Genomic DNA, 27,093 nt, shown 5'->3' on the forward strand with positions numbered 1-27,093 from the left:
TAGTCTGTCTTCACTCCGCTAGGATGGAGTCTTACATAAGTATAGCATAATCACAAGACTCCCCCAATACCACTTGCCATATAAGATAACCCAACCGCTGAAGCAACTCTCATATGTACAGGTTCCACACACACTCAAGAGTAGGGTGTAAAATATGAGGAATTCTTAATCTCAGGAAACAAACTGAGGGTTGCTAGAGTGGTGGGGGGTGGGAGGGATGGGGTGCCTGGGTAATAGACATTGGGGAGTGTATGTGCTATGGTGAGCACTGTGAATTGTGTAAGACTGTTGAATCACAGACCTGTACCTCTGAAACAAATAATACATGTTAAAAGAAAAAAAAAAAAAGAAGATAGCAGGAGGGGAAGAATGAAGGGGGGGAAATCGGAGGGGGAGACGAACCATGAGAGACTATGGACTCTGAAAAACAAACTGAGGGTTCGGGGGGGGGATGGGTTAGCCCAGTGATGGGTATTAAGGAGGGCACGTTCTGCATGGAGCACTGGGTGTTATACGCAAACAATGAATCATGGAACACATCAAAAATTAATGATGTAATGTATGGTGATTAACATAATAAAATAAATTAAAAAAATAAAGAGTAGGGGGTAATATAAGGTATAACATTTTTTTAAAAAGAATAGATAATTATCGTTACTGCTTTTATCCTCACTTATAATATTCAAAACTATATTTTAAAAGCCAAGATATATTTCCAATCAGAAACTTTCGATTGTCCTGTAGAACATACTGCTTTATGGCTAGAAGGTAAATGTAACCCCACAGTACTTTCCATTGCAATAGCAATCTTTTAAAGACCTTCTAAAAATTCAAAGGACAATACATGAATGTCATCCTTTTTGGTTTTATAAAGAGGTTTATAACAGTAAGGGACAAGAGGTTCATTTTTTTTTCTCTTCTCAGTTTATTTTAAAAGGTCATTTTTCTTAAAAAAAAATCAGAAAGCACAGTAATATGAACACACTAAATAAAAAACAGCCTAGAAAATGTCTTATGCAAGAAGGTCAGGGTAATTGAATTCACTTCTGACAAAAAAGAAAAAAGTCCTCCTCAAACTACACAAACTACCTCACATATTAAAATGGTTTTCTTGGAGTACTAGGGTGGCTCAATCAGTTAAGCATCTGACTCTTGATTTCAGTTCAGGTCACGATCTCAAGTTTGTGAGATTGAGCCCCATGTCGGGCTCTGTGCTCAGTGTGGAGTCTGCTTGGGGATTCTCTCTCTCCCTCTTTCTCTGCCCCCTCCCCCTAAAAAAAATTAATAAAATGGTTTTCTTGTTCCATGCAATAGTTGAGAAGCACACTATTCCATACTAATAGAACTCAGAAAAGTTCAAAGCAAAATTAAAAGCAAAATATGTATCTAATTCTTTAAGATATAAAGCTTTACAGGAAAATGTGCTTTTTATAATCTAAAACATAACAGATTACCTGTGTACGCTCTACAAACTGAGTGAGTCTGTCAACACCTGTTGTCATTTATACCCAACCACATGGTGGGGAGAGAGAGCTCTGGACTTGGGATCAGAAGATCTGAGTTTCAGCTCAGTTCAGCCTCCCGGTCTGAGTCACTTCAAAAATAGAGCAAGGTTTATTACCCGCACCCTGACAGGCTTCTCCCTCAACAGCAGTCAATGACCTTGCATCTTATTCCCTCAGGACATCCTTCATGACTTCAAGGCCAAATAAGTCCCAAGTAACGGAATACGTGCCTCCAAGGTAAGAATCTTCTACATAGGGACGCCTGGGTGGCTCAGTTGGTTAAGCGTCTGACTTTGGCTCAGGTCATGATCCCAGGGTCCTGGGATCGAGTCCCGCATCGGGCTCCCTGCTCAGTGGGGAGCCTGCTTCTCCCTCTGCCTGCCGCTCCCCCTGCTTGTGCTCTCTGTCAAATAAAATCCTAAAAAAAAAAAAAGAATCTTCTATGTAACCTACCAACTGTCAGAGCTTCCCATTTAAAGCTCAGCCTCTAAAGCCGTAAAAAGCAAAGCGTTAAAGATCCGTGAGTAGCATTCAAATAGATTTTAACTTTCAAAGGACAATGATAAAAGGTTATTATGATTACCAGTATGAAAGTAAATAGAATAGTATTACTGCTATATATGGATAAAATAAATAGCCCAAAAGAATGAAATTTACAGAAATACCCCGGAGAAATGTACCAGGTATATATATTAATTTTTTTAAATATTTTATTTATTTATTTGACAGAGAGAGACACAGCGAGAGAGGGAACACAAGCAGGGGGAGTGGGAGAGGGAGAAGCAGGCCTCCTGCTGAGCAGGGAGCCCGATGCGGGGCTCAATCCCAGGACCCTGGTATCATGAGCCGAGCCGAAGGCAGACGCTTAACGACTGGGCCACCCAGGCGCCCCAGATATATATATTCTTAAAAAACTAACAAAACTGTGTAAGAGATAGGAAATGCCTAAATAACTGGAGACATAACGTGTTCTTGATGAGAAGACTATTACAAAGATTCCTTCCAAAATAATTCTTAGGTTTAACAAAATCTCCACTTTTTTTTAACATTAAGGATAGGAGGCCACTTAATAAAATTACTCTAATGTTCCTATGAATAAACAAAAGAAAATAGCCAGGATGCTTTTAAAATAGGAGCTATATATATTGGTGTGTATTAAAATGTGTTACAAAATAATAATAGTAAAAGTAAAAAATAAACCTATAATAGTTAAAATAATGTGGTACTTATAAGAATGAAGAACTAGGTCAACAGAACAGAATAAAACAGTATATATAAGTATTTAATACATTATAGAAAAAAAGGTTAATGAACACATGAAAAGATGCTCAAAAAGATCAGTAATCAGGGAAACTCAAATTGAAACAACAACGAGACACAATTATATACCCAATAGAATATCTAAAATTAAAACGGCTGACGATATCAAGGATTTTTACAAGGATGTAGAGCAACTGGAAGTCTCATATGTTATTGTTGAGAATACAACATGGTTCAACTACTTTGGAAACAGTTTGCTGGTTTCTTATAAAATTAAACATATGCTTGTCCTACAGCCAGCAATTTTACTCCTCGGCATTTCCCCAAGAGAAACAAAAATATAGGTCTACAGAGAGGGATATGCATGAACACTCATAGAAGTTTTATTCAAAATAGCACAAAGCTGGAAACACTCCAAATGAATAAACTATGGTACATCTATATATTGGAATAATACCCAGTAACAAAAAGAAATGAACCACTGGTACATACAACAACATGGATAAATCTTAAAAGCATCATAATAAGTGAAAGAGGCAATACACAGATGGTTACATACTTTATGATTCAATTCTATGATATTCTAGCCAAAGGCAAAACTATAGGGAAAGAAAATTGATCAATGGCTACCAGGCCTTGGGAGGTTGGGGGGAAATTGGCTGCAATGGGCCTGCAGGAACTTTTTGGGCTGATGGTAATAGTCCAGATCTTAATTATGGTGGTAGTTAAATGGCTACATGCATTTTCAAAATTCATAAAACTATACAATCAAAATAGAGGAATTTTACGATATGTAAATTATATCTCAAATTCAACTAAAAAAATAAGCTCCCCTATTTTAAAAAAGTCAATGAAAATGAATAGATTTAATAAAACAATGTGGAGAAAATTGACTAAGATAAAAACATTTAATTTTTTCCTTTTTAGTTTTATTTTATTGAAGTGTAATTAACATACAATGTTATATTAGCTTCGGGTGTATAACTTTTTTTTTTTTAACCAGAAGATGGGTTTATTTGGGAATAAAAGAGAATTACAGGGCGCCTGGGTGGCTCAGTCGTTAAGCGTCTGCCTTCGGCTCAGGTCATGATCCCAGGGTCCTGGGATCGAGTCCCACATCGGGCTCCCTGCTCGGCAGGAAGCCTGCTTCTCCCTCTCCCTCTCCCACTCCCCCTGCTTGTGTTCCTGCTCTCGCTATCTCTCTCTCTGTCAAATAAATAAATATAATCTTTAAAAAAATAAAAAATAAAAAAAATAAAAGTAAAAAAAAAAAAAGAGAATTACAATCCAGGACAAACAAGCTGTGGTAAAACCATAGGCAAATCTGGGAAACAAAAGCTCAGGTGTATAACATGTTGATTCAACAACTGTATACATTACTCAGTGCACACCATGTAAGTGTAGTCCTCATCTGTCACCCTACGATGTTTTTACAATATCATTGATTATATTCCATATGCTGTACTTTTTATCTCTGTGACTTATTTATTTTATAACTGAAGTTTGTACCCCTTAATCCCCTTTATTTCACCCATCCCCCCACCACAACCCTTCTGGTAACCACTAGTTTGTTTTCTGTATTTGAAAGTCTGTTTGGGGGGGAGGGGTTGTTTTTTGCTCATTTGCTTTATTTTTAGATCCTATATGTAAGTGAAATCATATGGTATTGGGATGCCTGGGTGGCTCAGTCGGTTAAGCATCTGCCTTCAGCTCAGGTCATGATCCCAGGGTCTTGGGATCGAGTCCCGCATCAGAGTCCTTGCTCAGCGGGGAGCCTGCTTCTCCCTCTGCCTCCTGCTCTCCCTGCTGGTGCTCACACTCTTTCTTGCTGACAAATAAATAAAATCTTAAAAAAAAAAAAGAAATCACATGGTATTTGTCTTTCTATGTCTTAGTTCACTTAGCATTATACCTTCTAAGTCCATCCATGTTGCTGCAAATGGCAAGATCTCATCCTTTTTATGGCTGAGTAATATTTCATTGTATGTGTAACTTCTTTATCCATTCATCTATTGATGGACACCCAGATTGTTACCATATCTTGGCTATTGTAAATAATGCTGCAATAAACACAGCAGTGCACATCTCTTTTTGAATGAGTGTTTTTGTTCTCTCTGAATATCCAGGAGTGGAATTATTAGATCATATGACAATCCTATTTTTAATGTTTTGAGGAACCTCCATACTGTTTTCCACAGCGGCTGCACCAATTTACATTCCCACCAATAGTACATGAGAGTTCCCTTTCTCCACATCCTCACCAACACTTGTTGTTTCTTGTGGGTTTTATTTTAGCCATTCTGACTGGTGTGAGGTGATATCTCACTGTGGTTTTGATTTGCATTTCCCTGATGATTAGTGACATTGAGCATCTTTTTACGTGTCTGTTGGCCATCTGTATGTCTTCTTTGGAAAAATGTCTATTCAGGTCCTCTGCCCATTTTCCAATTGGATTACTATTAATTTTTGGTGTTGAGTTGTAGAAGTTCTTTATAGACTTTGGATACTAACCCCTTAATGGATATATCATTGCAAATACCTTCTCCCATTCAGCAGATTGACTTTTTGTTTTGTTGATGGTTTCCTTCACTGGGCAAAAGCTCATTATTTGGGTGTAGTCCCAACAGTTCATTTTTGCTTTTGTTTCCCTTGCCTCAGGAGACATACCTAGAAAAATGTTGCGAAGGCTGATGTCAGAGATATTACTGCCTACGCTTTCTTCTAGGAGTTTTATGGTTTTATGTCTCACATTTTAGGTCTTTAATCCATTTTGAGTTTATTTTTGTATATGGTATAAGAAAATGGTCTAGTTTCATCCTCATGTAGCTGCCCAGTTTTTCCAGCACCATTTATTGAGGAGGCTGTTTTTCCCCATTATACATTCTTGCCACTTTTGTTGATGATTCATTGACCATATAATCATGGTTTATTTCTGGGCTCTCTATTCTGTTCCATCAGTCTATGCGTCTATTTTGGTGCCAGTACCATACTGTTTTGATTACTATAGCTAGATAGTATATCTTGAAATCTGGGATTGTGATACCTCCAGCTTTGGTCTTTCTCAAGATTGCTTTCGTTACTCAGGGTCTTTCATACCAATTTCAGTATTATTTGTTCTAGCTCTGTGAAAGATGCTGTTAGTATTTTGATAGGGAATCCACTGAATCCATAGATTACTTTGGGTAGTATGGACACTATCAGTATTTGTTCTTTCAATCCATAAGCATGGGATATCTTTCCATTTGCTTATGTCATCTTCAATTTCTTTCATCAGTGTATTACAGTTTTCAGAGTACAAGTCTTTCATCTCCTTGGTTAAGTTTATTCCTTGGTATTTTATTATTTTTTGGTGCAATTGTAAATGGGATGGTTTTCTTCATTTCTTTTTGCTACTTCATTATTAGTGTATAGAAATGCAACAGATTTCCGTACATTAATTTTGTATCCTGCAACTTTACTTAATTCACTTATCTACTGGTTTTTGGTGGAGTCTTCAGGGTTTTCTACATATAATATCATGTCATCCACAAATAGTGAAAGTTTTACTTTTTCCTTACAAAATTTGGATGCCTTTTATTTGTTGTTTTGTGTGATTGCTGTGGCTAGAACTTCCAGCACTATGTTGAATAAAAGTGGTGAGAGTGGACATCCTTGTCTTGTTCCTGATCTTAAAGGAAAAGCTCTCAGTTTTTCACCATTGAGTACGATGTTAGCTTTGGGTTTTTCATATATGGCTTTTATTATGTTGAGATATCCTCTGTCTAAACCTCTTTTGTTGAGAGTTTTTATTATGAATAATGATAATATGATAAATACATTTCATTCTTACTTCATTCAATATACAGAAAGAATTGGGTGGCCATTTTCAGTTACTGCAACATATTTTATATCAGAGGATGCCAAAAATATGAAGAGTCCAAAGAAACAATCACTTACATAGTAAGCAATTGTAAAAGCACTCTCTTTCCCTTCTGCACACTTAGAATGTGACCTTTCTTTCCCCTTTCCCAATAGTTTCTTGGCTCACGCAGTAGGAAGGAATGACATGCAGAAAGCAGAGGAAACTCCCTTGTCATTGTAATCAGCCATAGTCTAAGAGTTCAAAGGTATTTTAGGTAGAGATTTTTTCCCAACAGCAAATAAAAAGGATCCTTTTCAAAGGATATAGTTAGTTGTATTGGGTCAAGATTTCCTTAAGGAATAAAATTCTGGAATCTCAACAAGATAGAGAATTGTCATCATGTCAAGAGTTCAGTTCTAAATTTTAGAAATCTGAATTGTTCATGCTATATATAAGGCCAGGCCTACTTCCCTGCTATTAATTTACTACTACAATTATCATAAGAAAAATATTAAAGCACTAAATGTTAAATACAGAATGAAAAGTTTTGTGTAGAGAGAGTGTGTGGAAGTTGGAGGAGGGGCAGAGGGAGAGGCAGAAAGAGAATCTCAAGCAGACTCCCCACTGAGCATGAAGCCTGACACAGGGCTCAAACCCATGACCCTGAGATCATGACCTGAGCCAAAATCAAGAGTCTGACACTAAGCCAACTGAGCCACCCAGGCGCCCCCATTTCATCTTTAGAACAATTCTGTATCTCCATTTCACTGAAGAGGAAACAGGCTAGGAGAAAGTCATAGAGCTACTAAGTGGAAGATCCAGGAAAAATAGGTGGTCCTCTAAACAGGGTGAATTTCAGGGGATCTGCAGGAAGGTAACTCTTAACTACTAACATTCTACCCTTCACCACCCTCTAGATTCTATCAGGAGCCATCCCACCATCATGACTCTTACGCATGCCAAATATTAAACATAAGTCAAAGGAAGAAACAATCTTTGTAATTCCTAATGAGCACATTTTTTCCAAGCTTTATCTTCACAAGGGTTGTAACTAGGGACTTCTGAGGAAGATGGCAGAATAGGAAGATCTTAAGCTCACCTCATCCCATGGATACAACTAGATAACACCCCATCAGTGTAAATAACCCAGAAAATAACCCAAAGACTTGCAGAACAGACTCTCCACAGATAAATGTAGAGAAGAGGCCTCACTGAAGAGGGTAGGAAGGGTGAAAAGGTAGTTGGGAGCTGCCTATGCAGACAGACCTATGGGACTGTCCACAGGAGGGAGGGACCTGCAGGCTTGGAGAGGGAAGAGGAATAGACTATCACACCAAGTGCCCCAAGTATGGGGAACTCACACAGGTAAGATGAATTCCCATAACATTTGGCTTTGAAAACCAGAGGGGGGTAATTTTATGAGTTCTTACAATGAACAGGGCTGATCAGGTGGAACTCTAAAAATCAGCAGGCTTGGCTGAGAGAGAGCTAGGAAGGCAAGAAGAAACAGAGTCTCTGCCCTTAAAGAGATAGCACAACAAACAGCCCTATGGGGATACAGCATAGAAGCAGCAGTTTGAAAAATGCCCGGGGTGTATGGGAGGGAGATTTGTTTACTAATCTCAGAGTACGTGTTGGAGGGACAGGGATCGCTGGCAGACTTCTCCAGGAACAAAGGAGCTGGTGTGTGCCCTCTCCCTGCCCCGCACCCCATAGGTCTGTTTAGCTCCCTGATCTAACTCAACTCAAGCCCAAGGCGGCCCCAGATTTGCCCATTAACAATGCAGGGACCAAATCCTGCCCACAACAGGCAAAGAGAGCCATTGCAGACAACTGGCCTAAGGCAAAAGCAGCTCAGCCACCATAGTAGGGTGCATACAACACACATAAGGTGACACCCCTGAAGTGCCAGGTCTGGTGAAGAGGGGACCCTGCACTGCAGGGCACTAGAGAACCTCTTCTTCATAAGGCCACTACTTACAAGATCAGGAGACATAGCTCACTTTCCTAACACATAGAAACAGACACAGAGGGTGCCTGGGTGGCTCAATTGGTTAAGTGACTGCCTTCAGCTCACATGATCGCGGAGTCCTGGGATCGAGTCCCACATTGGGCTCCCGGTTCAGCGGGGAGCCTGCTTCTCCCTCTGACCCTCTCCCCTCTCATGCTGTTTCTCTCTCTCAAATAAATAAATAAATAAAATCTTAAAAAGAAAGAAAGAAAGAAACAGACACAGAGAGTTAAACAAAATGAGGAGTCAGAGGAACATGTTCCAAATGAAAGAACAAAACAAAATCATAGCAAGAGACCTAAATGAAACAGATAAGAAATTCTCTATCAGGCATGTTATTTATTTATTTTTAAAGATTTTATTTATTTACTTGAGAGTGAGAGAGAGAGAGAGAGCACAAGAGGGTCAGAGGGCGAAGCAGTCTCCCCGCTGAGCAGAGAGCCCGATGCAGGGCTCAATCCCAGGACTCCAGGATCACGATCTAGGCTGAAGGCAGATACTTAATGCACTGAGCCACCCAAGTGCCCCACCTGATAGAGAATTTAAAGTAATGGTCATAAAGATACTCACTGGAGAAAAGAGTGGAGGACCTCAGTAAAACTCCTAACAAAGAAATAGAAAACATAAAAAAGAACCAATCAGAGATGAACAACTCAATAACTAAAGGTAAAAATGCACTAGATGGAATAAATAGTACACTAGAAGAACAGATCAGCTACCTGGAGGACAGAGTAATGGAGAGCAATCAAGCTGAACAGGAGAGAGGGAAAAAAATAAAATAAAAAATGAAAACAGACTTAGGGAACTAAGTAACACCATCAAGCATAACGTTTGCCTTATAGAGGTCCCAGAAGGAGAACAGAGGGAAAATGGGGCAGAAAATGTGTTTGAAGAGATAATAGCTGAAAACTTCCTGAATGTGGGGAAGGAAATAGAAATGCAGATCCAGGAGGCACAGAGAGCCCTCAACAAGATCAACCCAAGGAGGTCCACACCAAGACACATAATAATTAAAATGGCAAAAAGTAATGATAAAGAGAGAATTTTAAAAGCAGCAATAGAAAAGAGTTACATACAAGGGAACCCCCATAAAGCTGTCAACTGATCTTCCAGCAGAAACTTTGCAGGCCAGAAGAGAGTGGCATAATACACTCCAAGTGCTGAAAGAAAAATACCTACAGCCAAGAATACTCTATCCAGCAAGGCTATCATTCAAAATAGAAAGATAAAGAGTTTCCCACACAAAAAGTTACAGGAATTTATGACCACTAAACCAGCCCTACAAGACATGTTAAAGGGGACCCTCTGAGTGGAAAGACCATAAGCAGGAATAAGAAAAGTAGTAAGCACAAAAGTAAAATTAAATGTATCTATAAAAATCAGCCAAGGGATTCATAAAAGGATGTAAAGTATGACACGATATATTTAAAATACAGCAGTGGAGAGGAGTAAGGGAGAGAAGTAAAGAATGGGTTCAAATTTAAGAGACCATCAACTTAATGTAAATTACTATATGCATAATATGTTATATACAAACCTAATGGTAACCGCAAATCAAAAACCAGTAAGAGATACACGAGAGTTGTAACTAGGTGTCTTTTCCCAAGAAGATGGTGATGGGTGATGGTGGAAAGAGATCCATCCAAGTTCTGGGGCTCCGGGGTAGAGATCCACAATTAAAGATGAGGTGCTCCACACTTGAAACAATCCATTCCACCATCCACCCCATCCCCAAACACACACGATCCTCTGAACTGCTCATCAAGTACTTTGTGTACCAAACAGGCCAATGGTGAAATTTCTGCCAGGTCATCTGCAAAATTATTTGAAAGCAAAAGTGGAAAATTAAAGAAGCAGCTAACAATGCTCTTGTACCTTGAATGCTTCTTTTAAAAAAGGCCTTACATCCTTCACACGACCAGACTCCGTAGTGATATCCAGATGCGTAATCGCTGCAGACCGCGCAGAAGTGAGCATCCCTCTTTGAACTTGGACTAGGAACAGGGCTGGCACAACTGCTCCCACTAACCTTCCTTTTCAGTGTCTCTCTGGGGGCAAAGAAAACATTCACTGTAAGACAGCATTAAGAGAAAAGATGGACTTTCTAGAAAAAAAAAAAATAGCATGAACACTGCGTAATTTACCTCTTTGCCCTCCAGGGCTCATGATAAATATATTCCAAGAAATCTGATCAAGCACAACCTTTGTTGCTGATATCAGACCTATGAAGAGTCACACTACTGGGAATGACTGATGTTTGAAAGTGGTTCTGCAAGTCTATGCCCATCCATGCAGCACTGATGAGCACTAGTAACTACAGATGGCCAGTTGTAGCCATCAGGTTGCACATCTCTGAGTGTAATAAGTGACCAGAGTAAGTCTTATCCGCAGGTCTGAACCACAAGCAAGGTGTACAGTAGTCTTCCGTAGTTGCTAGAATTCATCAACACTGTATGGATGGGCCTAAATTTACCTAACCATTTTCAAGTATCAGTCATTCCCAAGTGTTGCTAAATAGCCCTTCAGAGTTCCCATTTAAATGGGGAACAAAATCTTTCATTCTGCAATGTAAGATGAAGGTCTAGAATGAAAATAACTTTAAGAGGAGTTACAAATGGACTTTAAGTTATACTGAAGTGAATACGATACCCTGGTTTAGAGAGAGAGAGAAAGAGCAGGGAAGAGTAGGGAAGGGTAGAGAAGGGCAGGGAAGGGCAGAGAGAAGAAAAAGAGAAAGGAGAAGAGAGGGGAAGAAAGTGGACACATGCCTGTCCTTAGAGAAGGTTTCGATGGAAGCAGGTGCTCAGTACTGGGGAGAGGGGCAACAGCTCCCATAGAGGAAAGGACAGCCCATGAAGGCAGCACTGGCAGACACAAAAGCACATGTGGTTAGTTCCTAATTTTGCTAGGCCATGTTTCTTTTGGAAAGGAAATGTTAGAGGTATGACTGGTTTTAAATGAAGATAATTATACTATGGGTAATATTAGCAGAACTCTGATTAGAGCTCATGCTCAGAAACAAAGGGTCTTCCCTTGAAGGCTGAGTGAAAAACAGTACTGTAAAAAAGTTATATACAATGTTTATATTCTCTTTTACCAACAAAGTTTTTAAAAAAGAAAAATAAAATTACTGTGTAATATGGCTTTCTCAAAGTGTTACGACAGCATTTGAAAGTAACAAATTTCAATATCCAATACACAATGACTTAATACTTTGGTGGTTCTAGAAATTTATCTCCTCCTCATCTTTCTCCCTACACAACCTCTTCCCTCCATAGCTATAATTATCATTAAACACATTACAAATTAAATGGAAATAACCATCACATTACCTTGCTTTTGAAGGGTACAAATACTCTTTTGAGCTTCAAGAAATTTCAACTAAAGTCTACAATTAAGTTTCCCATCAATCTTTATCAAATGTTATTTTAGTTCACTGCTAAAAAGCTTAATACCAATTACTGTCTGTCTTTTCAGGCTTTATATGTCCAGTGTATTTCATGTAAGTAGTAATACTGCCACAGTTGCTTTTATCCTGGACACAATGTGTCATGAATGCTAAATTGTGATTTCACTACAAGAAGGATCTGACTTGAAAGTAAAGTAAAAATTTCTTTTTCAAACCCACGTCACTTCATCAAGAGAAAAGTGATTTAATTTCAATATTTAATGTCCAAAAACAACAGTCATGATAGTGAATTCTCCCCACAACCCACACCTAAAAGCTTACTTTTTAACGAGGATTAAAATATCAGAATAGATATTCTAGAATTCAGAATATCGTATGTGTTAGGTGCTCTAAGTAATCTATGTGATGAATAAAGACCTCGAATAATGCATATCTTTCTTCTCACTAAATCATAGTGATTTGAATAATGCCCCTGAAGTACAATTCAGAATGACAACTGAATTTACCTGTTTACAGGTAAGGTGGGTTCTAGTGATCTTGCTTCACACCAAGGACTCTTTTGAGGTTCTGCATACAGAAGTGACGACTGGCAATGGATGGCTAAGGGAGAGAGGTGTCCGGGAGTTGGCCACAACACATGTGGGCTTGTGGTCTGTCGACCAGGCCCACCTTCTGAGTTACTGGCACTACTGGGAATACCATAATTCATCACAGCGGGGCTATAGAATGTCATGGCGGAATATTCATGGTGGCTCTCCACATAGGAGGAAGGTATATATATGGGGCCGTGCTCCACGGGTAGGACAGATTGACTGCAGTTGTAGGAAGCCGGAGAGTTAAGGCTAGATGGTGAGTTTTTGATATCCATGTCTTGAACAGGTAACAGCTGAGGAAACTCTTTGTGAGAAGAGGCACAAAGGGACATTATGATGTTCTCAAAGACTCATGGGCAGGTATGATGGCTGTAGAGAAAAACAAAAAGACATTTCTAAGTTAGAGCTACAGGCCTCACTATTCAAAATGTCCAAACATATTTATTACTTACACACACACACACACAGCTTAGAAACACATCCTGAAAGACAGACTCAAAAATATTAACCTCAGGGAGTGTGAATGGGAGGCACGGAACTCTCATTTGCTACTTTATTCACTTCTTTATTGCTTTTGTTGTTGTTAGCTACAAGAATTTTTTTTAACCACAAGAATTTATTATACTTTTAAAAATTAAAAAATGCAGGATGATCTTAAAAGGCCAAGGCTTTTTTTCTTCTGGAACTAGGTAAGTTTATTTTAGAGTTCTTATGGAAAAGTAAACAAGAATAACCAAGAAAACCTTGGAAGAGTAGGTCAGTGAGCAGGGACAGCATTAACAGATATTCAAATACACGACGAGTCACCAGTAATAAAACACAAGGAACAGACAGGCCAACGTGTCACTTATCAATTTATTGCTTCTCAGCTTTCAACGCACCCTCCAATATACAGCCTATGGTAAACTAGCTGGCTTTGCTCTACCTGCTTAAAGTGAGCACAATGCTAAGCGTTCTCGGTAGGGGGCGCTGCAGGAACACCAAAGGACAAAGAGGCAGCTGTAATTTCTGGCGCCCGCAGAGGTCCGCAGTGTTGGGGGTGAGAACAGCCAGGGAGTCTGGCCCTGCCACGGGTCCAGAACGGGGCCCGTCTGCAACCTTGCAGCGTCGGTGCGGGGATAACCCTTCCACGGCCACCTGTCCGAACTGGGGCCCAACGAGTCACAAAGAAGTCGTTCCTTGTACAAACTCCTCACCTCACGCTACCTGCACACTGTGAAGGCCTTCTGTCCCCCACCTTCCCCCACCCCGCAAGCACCTGGACTCCCAGGGCACAACCATGCCGCCAGTTGCTGATCGCCTGGTCCCCCGCTGCACCCCGGAAGCAGTCCTGTTGCCTGCCAAACAACCCTAGAGCGGCTCTGGCCTGGCTCAACCAGCAAAATCTCTGCTAGTCAGTGGCCCATCCACCTTTCCCAGGGAGGTCTGAGCCCCTTCCAAATTTCTCCTTCCTTGGATGCTCTCCCCCTCAGCCCTAATTTACTTATAGATTATACTTAATCTCTTATGATAGTTTTTTTTTTTTTTTTTTTTTAAGATTTTATTTATTTATTTGAGGGAGAGAGAGGGAGAAAGCACGAGCAGGGGGAGGAGGAGAAGCAGGCTCCCCACTGAGCAGGGAGCCGGATGCGGGACTTGAGCTGAAGGCAGATGCTTAACCGACTGAGCCACCCAGGCGCCCCCATGGTTATTCTTTATATTAAAACTCCCCTGTTGAACTGACTGTGTAGTTTCTATCTCCTGATTGGACCCAGACGGCTACATAACAGAATAGAAAATCCCAAAATAGAAAATTCAAGAACTCAAAAGTTTTTTGAAATTTGGCATATGATAAAGGTGATATCTCAAATCACAGAGAAAACACTGGACAGTAGAATGGCCACTGGAAAAAGGACCTATGCCAGAATAAACTCCAAAGGGTTCAGAGATCCAAATGTTAAAAGAGAAATGGAAGGAGGAAGGAGAGGGAGGGAAAAGGGGGAGGAGGTTGAGGGAGAGAGCAGGGACTGCACAAGTCCTAGAAGCAAGTGCAAATAAACTTCTTTATAACATGGGTGTGGGAAAAACCTTCCTAACTATAGCTTAAAATCCACATGCAATAAATTCACAACAGAAAAGGAAATCTTTGCACATCATAAAAACACCATAAGCAAAGTCAAAAAAGACTAATGACAAATTGGGGGGAAAAAATACTCCCAACTTCTATGAGAAACAAAGGGCTAATTGTCCTAGTATTTAGAACTCTTAAAATGAAAAAAGATAAATTCTTTAGATAGGGACACCTGGGTGGCTCAGTCGGTTAGGTGTCTGCCTTCGGCTCAGGTCATGATCTCAGGGTCCTGGGATTGAGTCCCGCATCGGGCTCCTTGCTCGGTGGGCACCTTGCTTCTCCCTCTGCCTGCCACTCCCCGCCCCCCCACTGGCTTGTGCTCTCTCTTTCTCCCTGACAAATGAATAAAATAAAATCTTTTTAAAAATCTTTAAATAGGCAAAAGACACAGAACACAGAAAAAGGAAGGCAAATGGCTCTTAAAACACAAAGATGATCAACCTCATTCACAAAAATTAAAACTACACCAAGATACCATTTTCTCATGTTTGGCAAAAATTCAAATGTTTGACAAGAGACTTCCTTTGTGAGGCTGTGGAAAAACAGACTTTCTCTGACGTTGTTGGTGGGAGTACAAAATGGCACAATGCATATCTGGCATTATATAGAGATTTTATATGTGTTACCTTTGGACTATGAGTCCATAGTGAGAAAGAAAGGAAAGAAGGAAGGAAGGAAGAGAGAAAAGAAGAGAGGAAAGAAAGGAGAAAAAGAAAAAGAATCATTGGCTCCCATTGCAAGTGACTGTTACATCAGTTCCTCACTCTGAAAATCAGTAATTAAGGGAAAAGAATTAAGTCTGTATCCTGCCTTTTTGAGAGGTTCTGTAGTTTATGCCATGGTTGAGGGCAAACTTCTTGACAAAAGAATGCCATCCAATAAATAGTTCAGAAAAAAAAGATACTTGGATGGATAAACTGGATAGTTAGAAAAAGTAAAACTGTTAACAATTACTGAACCTAGATGTGGACATAACGGACACTCATTATACCAGTCTTTCAACTCTTCTGCAAGTTTAAAATTTTTCATAAGAAGCTCTGGAGGAAAGACACAAAATACAAGAAATTACAAATGTAAACCTTTAAAAAAAAAGTTAGAATAACTGGATAATATAATCTGGAAAAGGGAAGAATGCCCATTAATGACTAGACTGGTTGAGAAAGATCATTAAGTAAAGAAGCTTGCCTTGAGAAGTTCTCCATCTTTGATATTTTCAGCTCCAGCTGTCACCTACTTCTACATGTAGGCAATTTGGCTCTCTAAATGCTCCTGATTACTTTCTCCTGACATTTTCATTTAAATGCTCATTTCAATTTGTCCTCAAAACAATATACCTATGGTGATTTTAAAATATGTCCACAAATTTTTCAACATTCCTCCCTTCAAAAGGTAGAGTCTAACCTCCCCTTGCGTATGTGCTAGATTTATGACTCATTTTTAAGGAATAAATTATGGCAGAAGGGATGGTATATGGCTTCCATGACTAGGTCATAAAAGGCACTGCAGTCTCTTCCTGGCTTGCTCCCTTGGGTCACTCACTCCAGGGGAAATTAGCTGCCACATTGTGAGGACTCAAGCAGCCTTATGGAGGCCTCCTGCCAATCGCCAGCAAGGAACTACAGCCTCCAGCCAACAGCTCTGTGAGTGAGATATTTTGGAAACGGATCCTCCAGCCCCAGTCAAGCCTTCAGATGACTGCAGCCCTGGACAACATCTTGACTGCAACCTCATGAGAGGAGCTAAGCTAGAACCTTCCAGCTAAGCTACTCCTGGATTCCTGACCTTCAGAAAATGTGTGTGAGATGTTATGTTTGTTATTTAAGCTGCTCAATTCTATGATGATTTGCTACACAGCAGTAGATAATACAAATCCAAGGTAAAATTAATCATTTTCCTCCTCAAAACCAATCCTAATTTTCTATTTGTTAATGACAAAGTGCAATACACTTAGCTTTGACTTCTCTGCTGCATCCAATTACCTTAAATCACTAGGGTACACTTTTTTTTTTCTCCATAGGGCGTTTTCCTTGTGGTCTGTCTTTTGCCACCATCTGAGCAAGCTCTCATTACTTCTTATCTGTGCATCTGTAATAGGCCCCTTACCACTCCTTGTCTCTGGTGAGCTCCTTCTCCGGGTCCATAGAGCTGCCAGACTAACATTTTTTTTTAAAAGATTTACTTATTTGAGAGAGAGAGAGACACACGGCACGCACATGAGGTGGGGGTGGGGGGCTGCAGAGGGAGAGAGAAGCCCAAGCAGACTCCACACTGAGCATAGAGTCTGACGCAGAGCCCAACACGGGGCTTGAGCCCATGATCCCGAGATCACGACCTGAGCTGAAACCAAGAGACAGAAGCTTTAACAACTGCACTACCCAGGTTCCCCCAGACTAACATTCTTAAAACTCAGCTCTGATCACCCCTCTCCGTCCCACCAGCCTGTGTAAGTCACACTCTTCTAACATCCAAGGCATTCCACTCTGCTGCCCCAACCCATCATCCCACTCTAATCTGCTATTTTCCTACAGAAGACCTGCCATGTCTATAGGAATATACAAAGTGCATCGTGAAGTGATTGGTGTCTTATGCCTTAGCATCCCTATAATTACTTACAAACTTAATCCTCCTTACTAGAATAGAATTCCATTGAGTCATTCTTGTAAAAGGATAGAAGGATGATTAGATTTTAAGCTCCTTGAAGGCACACACTATTTTTATTCATCTTCTACTACAACTCAGTAATTATTTGTTATAATGAAAGAATATGAGGAAATGTGTTTATAAGATTTCACCCAGTCAAGGGTGTTAGTCGAAGACGGGAGCACCTTCAGGTCTGGTACTCTGCGGAGACAGGAGGTCTAAAGGAGTCCCAAGACATGCACTCTGCCTCCAGAGAGCTACTGTGCCGGTAAAGGAGGCAGGACACACCAGGTAAAATGCTAAGGAACTAATACAGACATCCTACCACTTAAAATCAACACTGATTGACCATGAAGGACAGGAGCGGGAATGGTAGCTGGAGAAGAACACAGCATCAAAAAAGTGTTTATACATCATTCATATATATACATGTATAATATGTAGATGCATTATATGTATAATATACATATTATATATATTTTACACTTGTATATATATTTTATATACAGTTCATATATATCAATATGAATTTATTAATCATGACAGAATTTCACATTTCCATTACTTAGATTCCCAATCAACATATACAATCCCTGATTCTTAATAGAAAATATGCAGGATAAAGCATATATAATGTTAACTATTGTCAAAACTAGCAGTTTCCAAACTTTTTTTTAAGTTGTGGTAAATTACACATCAAGCTTACAATGTTAACCATTTCTAAAATTACAGTTCAGTAGTGTTAAATACATTCATACCATTGTGCAACTGACCTCCAGAACTCCTTCCATCTTGCAAAACTAAGACTCCCCACCTGTTAAACAACAGCTCCCCAACCCACCCCCTCCCCCAGCCCTTGGCAACCCACCATTCTACTTTCGGTCTCTTACGGATTTGACTACTCAGTACCGCAGAGAAGCGGAATCATGCAGTATCTGTCCTTCTGTGTTTGGCTTATTTCACTTAGCACAATGTCCTCAAGGTTCATCTGTATTGTCTCATGTGTCAGAATTTCCTTCCTTTTTAAGGCTGAATGATATTCCATTGTTTTTATGCACCACATTTTGTTAATCAAGAAAGGGTTTTAAACAGAAATGCTTGAAAACATTTACAGATCTGTGAAATGACCTAGGTTGGAGCAAGTGGTTGAATATAGAAGAAACACAGGTGTTGGTAATTAGGTCACTGGTAACCTTGAAATGGCAACTCCAGGCCCGTCAGTATTGTGAGGAGGCATCTATCCCTCACTCTGTCCTGAAAACACCTCTCCTATTTCAATCCACCTACACATAGGCTTGCTCACTGTGCTTATATTTTTGATATTGTACTTTAGTGATTGTATTTTAGTGCATTGTTTTTGCTATATGATCTGAGCATATCTTATGTGGCCAGGTATTTAATCAAAAGACATTTCAAGTACTTTAACAATACAACTGAAACAGTACACAGCATAACAATTGAGAGGAAAATACTCAAGGTAACATGCTTAACAAATTGTATTTATATATAGTAAAATATAACCTAGAGGTAATACATTTTGTATTTCTTGATCTTAAAAAAAGTATGAGAAAACAAGATGGCCTACCCAATTTAATAAATAAAAGTATATCCAAAAGTTAGTGTGGTCACTGTGATGAGTATACACATTATATTCAGGAAATTATGAAGCAGGAAAGCAGTGAATTTAAGAGTAACAATTTGAACAAGACTTCAGGTTAATACCCAAAAATAAAATAAGTTGAATGGTTTAAACAAAAAAAAAAATCTCTGAACATTTTGGTCCGTCAAGTTTTTACTGAATTTCATGTTGTCTCAACTTTACATTGCCCCAAAGAAATATATGTAGCATTTAACATAAGTAATTCAGCAAAGCCAACACCAACCGATCAGAAAACCACTGCTTTTACTTTCAGTAGGCCTCTTAAAAACAGAAAGCAGCTACTGATATAAAGTGATGAATAGCAACATGGAAATTCATGAACTTGAAATAACATTTCCTATTATCCAGGTAGAAAGTGAACACACAATTTAAAATGAATATGACATCTCTCTCAGGAGCAGAGAATCAATCCCATTACTCATTTTCACCTACAACTGAAATGTTCATTCTCAGCCCAGAAATGCTGAAATGACCTGTCAGACACACACCGCCAAATGGCAAATGCCAGGATTTGTCCAGGCAATCAATCAGGTGCCACAGTGACTTTGCTTAGGAAAACAGATTTCACATATATACCCCAATCAATTTCTCTAGAATTTCTACACATCCCTAGCACAATAATAATTCATGAGAGAGAACTGGTGGCTGGACAATGATTAAAAGCTTGTGTTGCCTTTTGGTTGGAGATCTTTCAGATGTATCCAGATTCACGTGACAACCATTTGTCAGCGGAACCTTGGATTATTAGTAACTTGGTAGCCAACGCAAACGGTTTTTCTTCTGAAGCAAAGACACAACAAGGGGTGAGGAACTTAAATCATGGCAGGAGAACCCAGAGACAAGCAAACAAGAAGCATAAGTCTTCTCCGGAGGTCTAAGAAATTGAATAAACAACCTGTGGTGGTTATGTGAGTAGTCTGATCTAAACGAGGGAGATAAAACGGTTGAAGGAAAGAATCCCCCAAAATCAAATTTCTTCAACATGTAGGACAGGATTTTCCCAACACATTCCTTTGAACAAGCAAGCACTGACTCAGTGAGCACAATATCTGGTGTCAAAGGGAAAAATAGTCTCTAAACAGCTTAATCGCTGGGCCTGGCAGGCAGGGAACTTCATCTGGCCAACAAAAGAACATGTACCCGGACATCCTGATTCTAAGAATCAAACATTTCTTTGCAAGTCAATTTTCTTTAACTAGTCATGATAGCCTAAGATAGCTGGCCCATATTCTTCGTGATGAACAGCCCTCGTCTTCTGTCCAAACACCTCCCTGGCCCACTCCTCCAGCACACACACTGCTGGTGAGCCCTGGCAGGTCACATCTGTGTGCAGCAGGAAAGCTTTCTGTACACGTGGGATTATACATCATGTTCTAACATACTGGGAACACATTATGGAACTGAAACAGAAAAAAAAGGTTTTAAAATCCCAAATACTGACAGCGATTCCTTGGGAGAAGAAAAAGGCGGGCTCTAGAAATGGTAGGAAGACACTCCAGGAAGAGTAGAAGGATTTTCTCAAAGTACCGATCAAATCTAGTTGAACAAGACGAAGGCAGTCACACCAGGCCTGCTATTACATATACTCTCTGTCCAGTGGACAGAGAAGTACACAGGGTCCTGGTCCTGCCTGAAAACCAGGGGATCTCACACAAATCACATCAACTCCCTGAGCTTCCACGGCCTCTTCAGTAGAAATGGGGACCTAACACGGCTGCATGTTTTCACAGCACCCGGAGGATAAAGTGAAATGATGTACATGAAAGCATCCTGTGAGGTATTATTATACATCCAGAAAGATGAAGTCCATCCATTAGCATGCCACTGGATACGCCTGTCGTGTTGGGCAGAACTTCCAGACAAGTAAAATGCCCTGATGACCACCCTGAAGATTGCTGCCTCCTCATTGTACTTTCTTAACTTCTGCTTAACAACTCATGACACCGGTCCAAATAGCTGGGCTGCCGGTATGGAGCCCCAAACGCCCCGTTCTCCTTGCACGGTGTTCTCAAGCCTGTCCATCACACTTCCCCAAGCATGCAGTTCCAACACCCCTCATTTGTGTGCCCCACAGAAGTCATACGCACACTTACAATGCAGAACACTACAGGGAATTTCATGGAAAAGTTAAAACATCTTTAAGTGTCCAACATCCTTGTGTCGGTGGCTGTCTACCAATTATCGGCCTTAAATTTTCTACAGCAAAACACAGCTCTTGATCAACTTCATATTCATTAGAAAGAAAAAACACCCCAAAATCACCACAGAACTGACCATTGATAATTGATTCACACGCAACTCTTAAGAACACGTACAGGTATCTTCCAAAATGAGAAAAATCTAATTCCCCTTGGCGTCCACGGGACCTTATCGAGCTGGACAGGAAACAGAACTTTGCAGCTTGACGGGGAAGAGCCCAGAGCCTCAGCCGCAGGGTCATCAACACTAAGGCGCAGTCGAGAGAGAGCGCCCATCAGTCTGCTCTCTTCAGCAAGTCTCCGCCCCTTCCCAATTCCAACCGCTCTTAGGAAATGGAACAATTTTCAAATATCCATTTGGGCCAGGGTGGGGAGAGTTATGCGTGAAGAGGTTTAAGACATGACCAATGCAGAAGTTAAACTGAATGCACTCATCTCCTCTTCCAGTCCTGGGTTTGACATTTGAACACAAACATTTAACCACAAAACATCGCAGTCCTGCTTTGAGGAAACCTATACAAGTCCGGTAATCGGTCTTTCCAGTGACCCTCACTCTCCTTCCCTCTGTCAAGTACACCCATACACAGATTCTCGGCTAAAAGCCCTTAATTATGAAGAGCTGTAACAGCTCCAGCCAGGACTGCCAACCACCCAGTTTGCTGGGGCTTCCCCAGCAGGCCACTCTGCCTCTCCTAGTTCCTGCCACGGGAGTTCTCCGAAAGGTAAGCTGTGTATATAAAATATAGGCTCTTGTTTTCATAGCACAAAGGAGAAAGGAAAAGGACATCATCTGACAGATCTTCATTAGGAGTGCTTAACAATAACAGGCTCCTAACTGTCCACTGAATTATGTATTAAACAGTAAAGAATATTAGCTTACAAAAGATTTTGCATCTATGTCCTGCAAGAAAATCTAGATTTCAAAGCATGAGCACAGAAATGAAAAAACTCTGACATCAACACATAAATTGGGCACAGACCTCAACTCCTACAAGTATTTTAACTTAAGTCACCATCACTCTATATTAGATTTTCAATGTCTCCAGACTGTCATTTTCTTTTTTTTAAAGATTTTATTTATTTATTTGACAGAGAGATAGAGAGCACAAGTAGGCAGAGCTGCAGGCAGAGGGAGAGGGAGAAGCAGATGCCCCGCTGAGCAGGGAGCCCGACATGGGGCTCAATCCCAGGACCCTGGGATCAGGACCTGAGCCTAAGACAGACGCTTAACCGACCGAGCCACCCAAGCACCCCGAGATTGTCATTTTCAATCACTCTCTTGGCTTCTCACTATTTAATAATATGTAATTTCAGGTAACTTTCTTAATCTCAAGTACAGTAAAAGTATAATAAATTATCATAAATAATTTAAATGCCCAGATTATAAAAATACAATACATTCTATTATTACATAAATAACCAATGTTTTTTTAAATAACCCTGTATTCAGTTTGGGATAACTAATGATGCACACCATAACCAAAGGCTTATCCCACAGTGGAATCTAAATGTGCTAAGAATGAAATCTATTAGCCCAATGGGAACTTAACACTTAGTCCCATTCACAAAATAGCTTCTCTTTGCCTCAATTTATTCCAAAGTATATAGGATTAAAACAAAAATACCACAACCTGACTCATCCCAACAAAAAGGGGGGGGGGGTAGGGGAGGAATGAGATTCTCTTTTTCGAAACGCAAAGGAAGATAATTATTCCTAGGTAAAAACGCACTGAAGAGCAGAATGGTAAAATCCGTGAACAGCTCAGTGATTTCCAGGGGTTGGGGATGGGTGGAGAGGGTTGACTACAAAAGCACAAAGGGGACTTTTGGGAGTGAGGGCAAGGTTCTAGGTCTTGAGTGCAGAAGTGATTATATAAATGTTGCAACTGTCAGAATTCATAGAGGGTACCCCTAAAGAGGCTAGGTTTTACTGTATGTAAATTATACTGCCAGGAGCCTACCTTTTTAAAAAGGCTATTAAATCTAAATCCATGTGCTAGGCTCTGAATTATGATGTCTAACACTCAAGTATACAGTTCTCAAGTGTTCTAGATGTTATTACTAAAAAACTTACCAGTAAATGATTCAAGTTCAGCCTTCAGTATTTTATATAATTATTACATATTTATAAGTATTATGTAAAATGGCTCAAAACATGAACTAAAATTATCACAAGATGTATTTTGCATCATTACCTGAATATATATTTATAGAAAACTGCAGTATTTTACTCTTAAGAATGGATATATCAATATCTATTAAATGTTAATTATGCTTTTAAGGGTTGAATTTACTACTAAATTTTACCTCTTCCCTATCATTAATAAATTGAGGAATATAAAAGGTCATTAGATTCATTTGAGTCCCTCAGAACCACTATGATATGTATTCCAAATGAGTGTTTTTAATTGATTTCAGAGACTTTCAAGTCTTAATTGTTACAGGAGACTGGCTGCTTTTGAAATAAGAATGTTTCAGGGGTGCCTGAGTGGCTCAGTCATTAAGCGTCTGCCTTTGGCTCAGGTCATGATCCCGGGGTCCTGGGATCGAGCCCCACATCAGGCTCTCTGCTCCACAGGAAGCCTGCTTCTCCCTCTCCCACTCCCTCTGCTTGTGTTCCCTCTCTCACTGTGTCTCTCTCTGTCAAATAAATAAATAAAATCTTTAAAAAAAAATTAAAAAAAAAAAAAGAAATAAGAATGTTTCAGTAATGCCACTGGCAAAAAAAAGCTTGGATGTAAAATGGATCCTAAGATTATGCTTTAACACCTATTGATGAACAGACCCTTACATTTTCCCTCTTCTTGAATATATGCAGAAATACAGATTTTTCTGCAGAAAAAAAGGCAAAGAATAAGTGTCACAGTTGCAGCACGTGTCCTTTTTACAATACTCACAGCACAAACCTTTCTTTTCACATGTTCATTTAAGTAACAAACATCTTCCCCCACAAAGGACAATAACCACTGTGAGTTCAGAAACTTAAAAATAAAAATTCCCAATGGAATGCCCATGTAAACACTAAAAATCTAACAAAATAAGGCAAAATCTTTCCTCCAAAGTGTTGCGTGCTACACCAAAGGACAAAGTTGCTTTTTAAAAAAACTAGTAAAATTGAGTCAACCTGGTTTTCCTAAAAAGAAAAAAAAAAAATCCACTCAAATCCAAAGTTCTGTTTTTTACAAAAATAATATCGCCTTCACTTAATTTTATGCTTCCAATTTGAATGAGACACAAATGGTAACACAAGGGGGTAGGAGAGCAGCCCCTGGGTTCCTCTTCGTCAAATAAAACAGACTGCATCTTAATCTTGCTCAGTTCGCCCAGGACAGAAGCAAGTCTGTTTTTGATATCACTGAGGAATGCCAGTTAATACATGTAAAACACTGGTCACCTGCTTGATCCACGGACACCCTTCCAGGCCCGCAAAACTCAAGCATAAAGTCCTTGTGCAACTTTCCCACTGTCATCATTTCACCTTCTGTCGGGAAAGCCATAGAAAAACATCCAGAGTTTCTTCTTTCAAAAGGACACGTATCAGTCCGGAGTTTACAGGCACAAACTAATTAAATTAACCTGCCAGCGTCTGGAATGAAAATACTTAAAAGCATGAAATTCCGGCTTCCTGTAGTTTTCAAGACAAGTGGTTTAGGGCGGAGGCCGCGTAAGGGGGCAGGGGTCTTTTATTGTTCTCAATATCACTGGTTTCCCACCCTAGGGTTTCAAAGAGAAAAGCAGACAAATCACACCTTGAGCCGAGGGGCACTTACCGTACAGGTGAACCCCGGCCTGGAGGTCTCTAAAAGGCGGACACGTGCTTTTCCCGGAGTAGTTGCTCCGGGCCCCCGGCTCGCGGCCCCCAGCTGCGGAGAGTGAGCCCACCTCGCGCAGCCCACACCTCGGTGGCCAGCCTTCAGCCGCAGCGCGGGGTGGTGCCTCTGCCGCCCGCTCTCCCGCCGCCGCCTCTCCACCCACTGCAAGTTTCCACACGGCTTCTCGCAGCCTCGGCGCTCCAGGCTGCCTAGCTGCAGGGGCGCGAACTGGCTTTCAACAGGTCCTGCAGCCAGACGCACTGCAAAGATCGCAAACGACTTCACGAGGCGACTCTCCTTCCTTTTAAAGACCCGGGGGGGTGGGCCGACTCCAAGAGCCCACGTGACCACCGAGCCGGCTGCACGGAAACCTCGGGAGGACGCGGACTCCCCTGCCTCGCCATCCACACTCACCTGGGCGGAGGGAGAAGCCCCGGGGAAAGGGCGCGTCACAGGCACCCTCAGGGGGAGCAAAGCACACAGGGCGCCCTTCCAGCCGTCTTGAATTGAGGAGGTCTGGGGCGGGGCCTGAGAATGTGCATTTCAAACCAGGCTCAGGGCGAAGCTGAAACTGATGCTGCCCGGCTGGGGACCACACTCTGAGGATCACGTCCCTAGACTCCGACCCACGTGAGTCTGACAGGGGCTGGATGCTGCGGTGTCACTGAAATACAGAAATCTGACTCTTCGAATCCAGTGGTGAAACTAGAGAGGCTTTGGATTTTCCCGATCCCGGGCAGCGAGCGCGGGTTCGTGCCCCTGGAGGGAGCGGCCGTGGCAGGAGATGGTGGGTGCGGGTTCTCCGCGGCCGGCTCGGAAGGCCTTTCGCGTTAGAGCAAAGATCGCAGGAACCTCCTCAAACTCACCTACCGCAAAGAAGCACCTGGGGGGCGGAAATCGGCCTCCGCGGCGGCTGCGCGCCTCTTCCCTCAGCAGCGCCTCCGTGGAGCTCTGCGCAGGCGAGCGTCCCCTGGTGGCAGCCCCAGTTTCCCAGGTCTGCGGAGTCCCCAAGTTCTCCTCACCCACCCTGCGGCAGCCCACTGTGTGAGGACTAGGGACCTTAGGATAGTCATTAAGATGCACCCGACTTTGGGGCAGCCACTGGTGGCGAAAATCGAAGGGCAAGTTACAGATGTCCCATAGGCCATTCTGGGACCCCAGTGCCACATTTGTGTCTAATTAATCATCACACTATCCGTACACACGGCATAAGGGACATGGTTCTTGATCCGGTTGTGACTCCAGATCTCTGATAAAGGAGGACCAGAGGGCACTTGGAGGGAAACTTATAATGCCAGCCTCGAGCGTTGGGCTTTAGCCAGAAATGGCCTGGACCGACTCTAGTGTGCTCTGGGTTTATAAGAGTGAGGTCCACAGGGAGCGAAGGCAGGCTCCAAACATGGAGAGCCACCTACTTTATAAACGGTGATTCGGTAAAATCTCTACTCCGCCACCCTCTTCCATTTTCGTTCAAGCAAGGACTCCTGGATTCTCTCAAGTTGTAATTCTCTCCGATCCTTGAGGTAGAGAAGTTAGTTTGAACAGGAGGGTGTGGAACTGACCAGATTCATCTGTGTAGGACTCTAGAGGACAAGATGCTTCTCTTTGCCAATCTCAGCTTTCCTTGTCCCCTCTCCTGGGTGTCCCTGCGTGTACCCAGTACCCATATGCTCCTTCCTCCTTTGCACGGAAGAAAATTTTAAGTAATGGTTTTAAAAAATCAGTTCCATTTGGAAGTACTTACTTGTTAACAAGATACATCTGGAAAGGAAATTATTGTGAAGGAACCAGTCTTGAGCCACTAGGCAAAGATAATGTGAGGGTGAAGAAAGCTGAGACCTATCAAGTGCCAACATTGTGCCAGAGAGGGTGCTAAATGCTTGCACCGCATCTCGTTTAATCCACGTGGGAGCTTTGTGAACTAGGTACTATTGACCCCCTTCTCAGAGGAGGAAACTGAGGCCCGCACAGCTACCTAAAGCCACACATGGGGAGGGGCCATGGCAGCAATGCTTTCGTTGACAGCTACCACTGATTAGGCATTTAGCCATGCC

The 27,093-nt window shown here is 41.2% G+C and overlaps 1 protein-coding gene across 1 annotated transcript in view; it reads right to left on the reverse strand.

Annotated features, from left to right (window-relative positions):
- The window catches only part of ESR2 (estrogen receptor 2), a 68,349-nt gene extending 42,383 nt beyond the window's left edge, over window positions 1-25,966 (reverse strand). Inside the window, exons 1-3 of the mRNA XM_032405282.1 lie at window positions 24,998-25,966; window positions 12,533-12,988; window positions 10,493-10,665 (exon numbers count right to left, since the gene is read on the reverse strand). Coding sequence (XP_032261173.1) covers window positions 10,493-10,665; window positions 12,533-12,951 — 592 coding nt within the window. The 5' untranslated portion in view covers window positions 12,952-12,988; window positions 24,998-25,966. The remainder of the gene's footprint in view (window positions 1-10,492; window positions 10,666-12,532; window positions 12,989-24,997) is intronic.
- Between the last annotated feature and the right edge of the window lie 1,127 nt (window positions 25,967-27,093).

This window comes from Phoca vitulina, unplaced genomic scaffold (genome assembly GCF_004348235.1).
Source record: "Phoca vitulina isolate PV1807 unplaced genomic scaffold, GSC_HSeal_1.0 scaffold7, whole genome shotgun sequence".
NCBI lineage: Eukaryota > Metazoa > Chordata > Mammalia > Carnivora > Phocidae > Phoca > Phoca vitulina.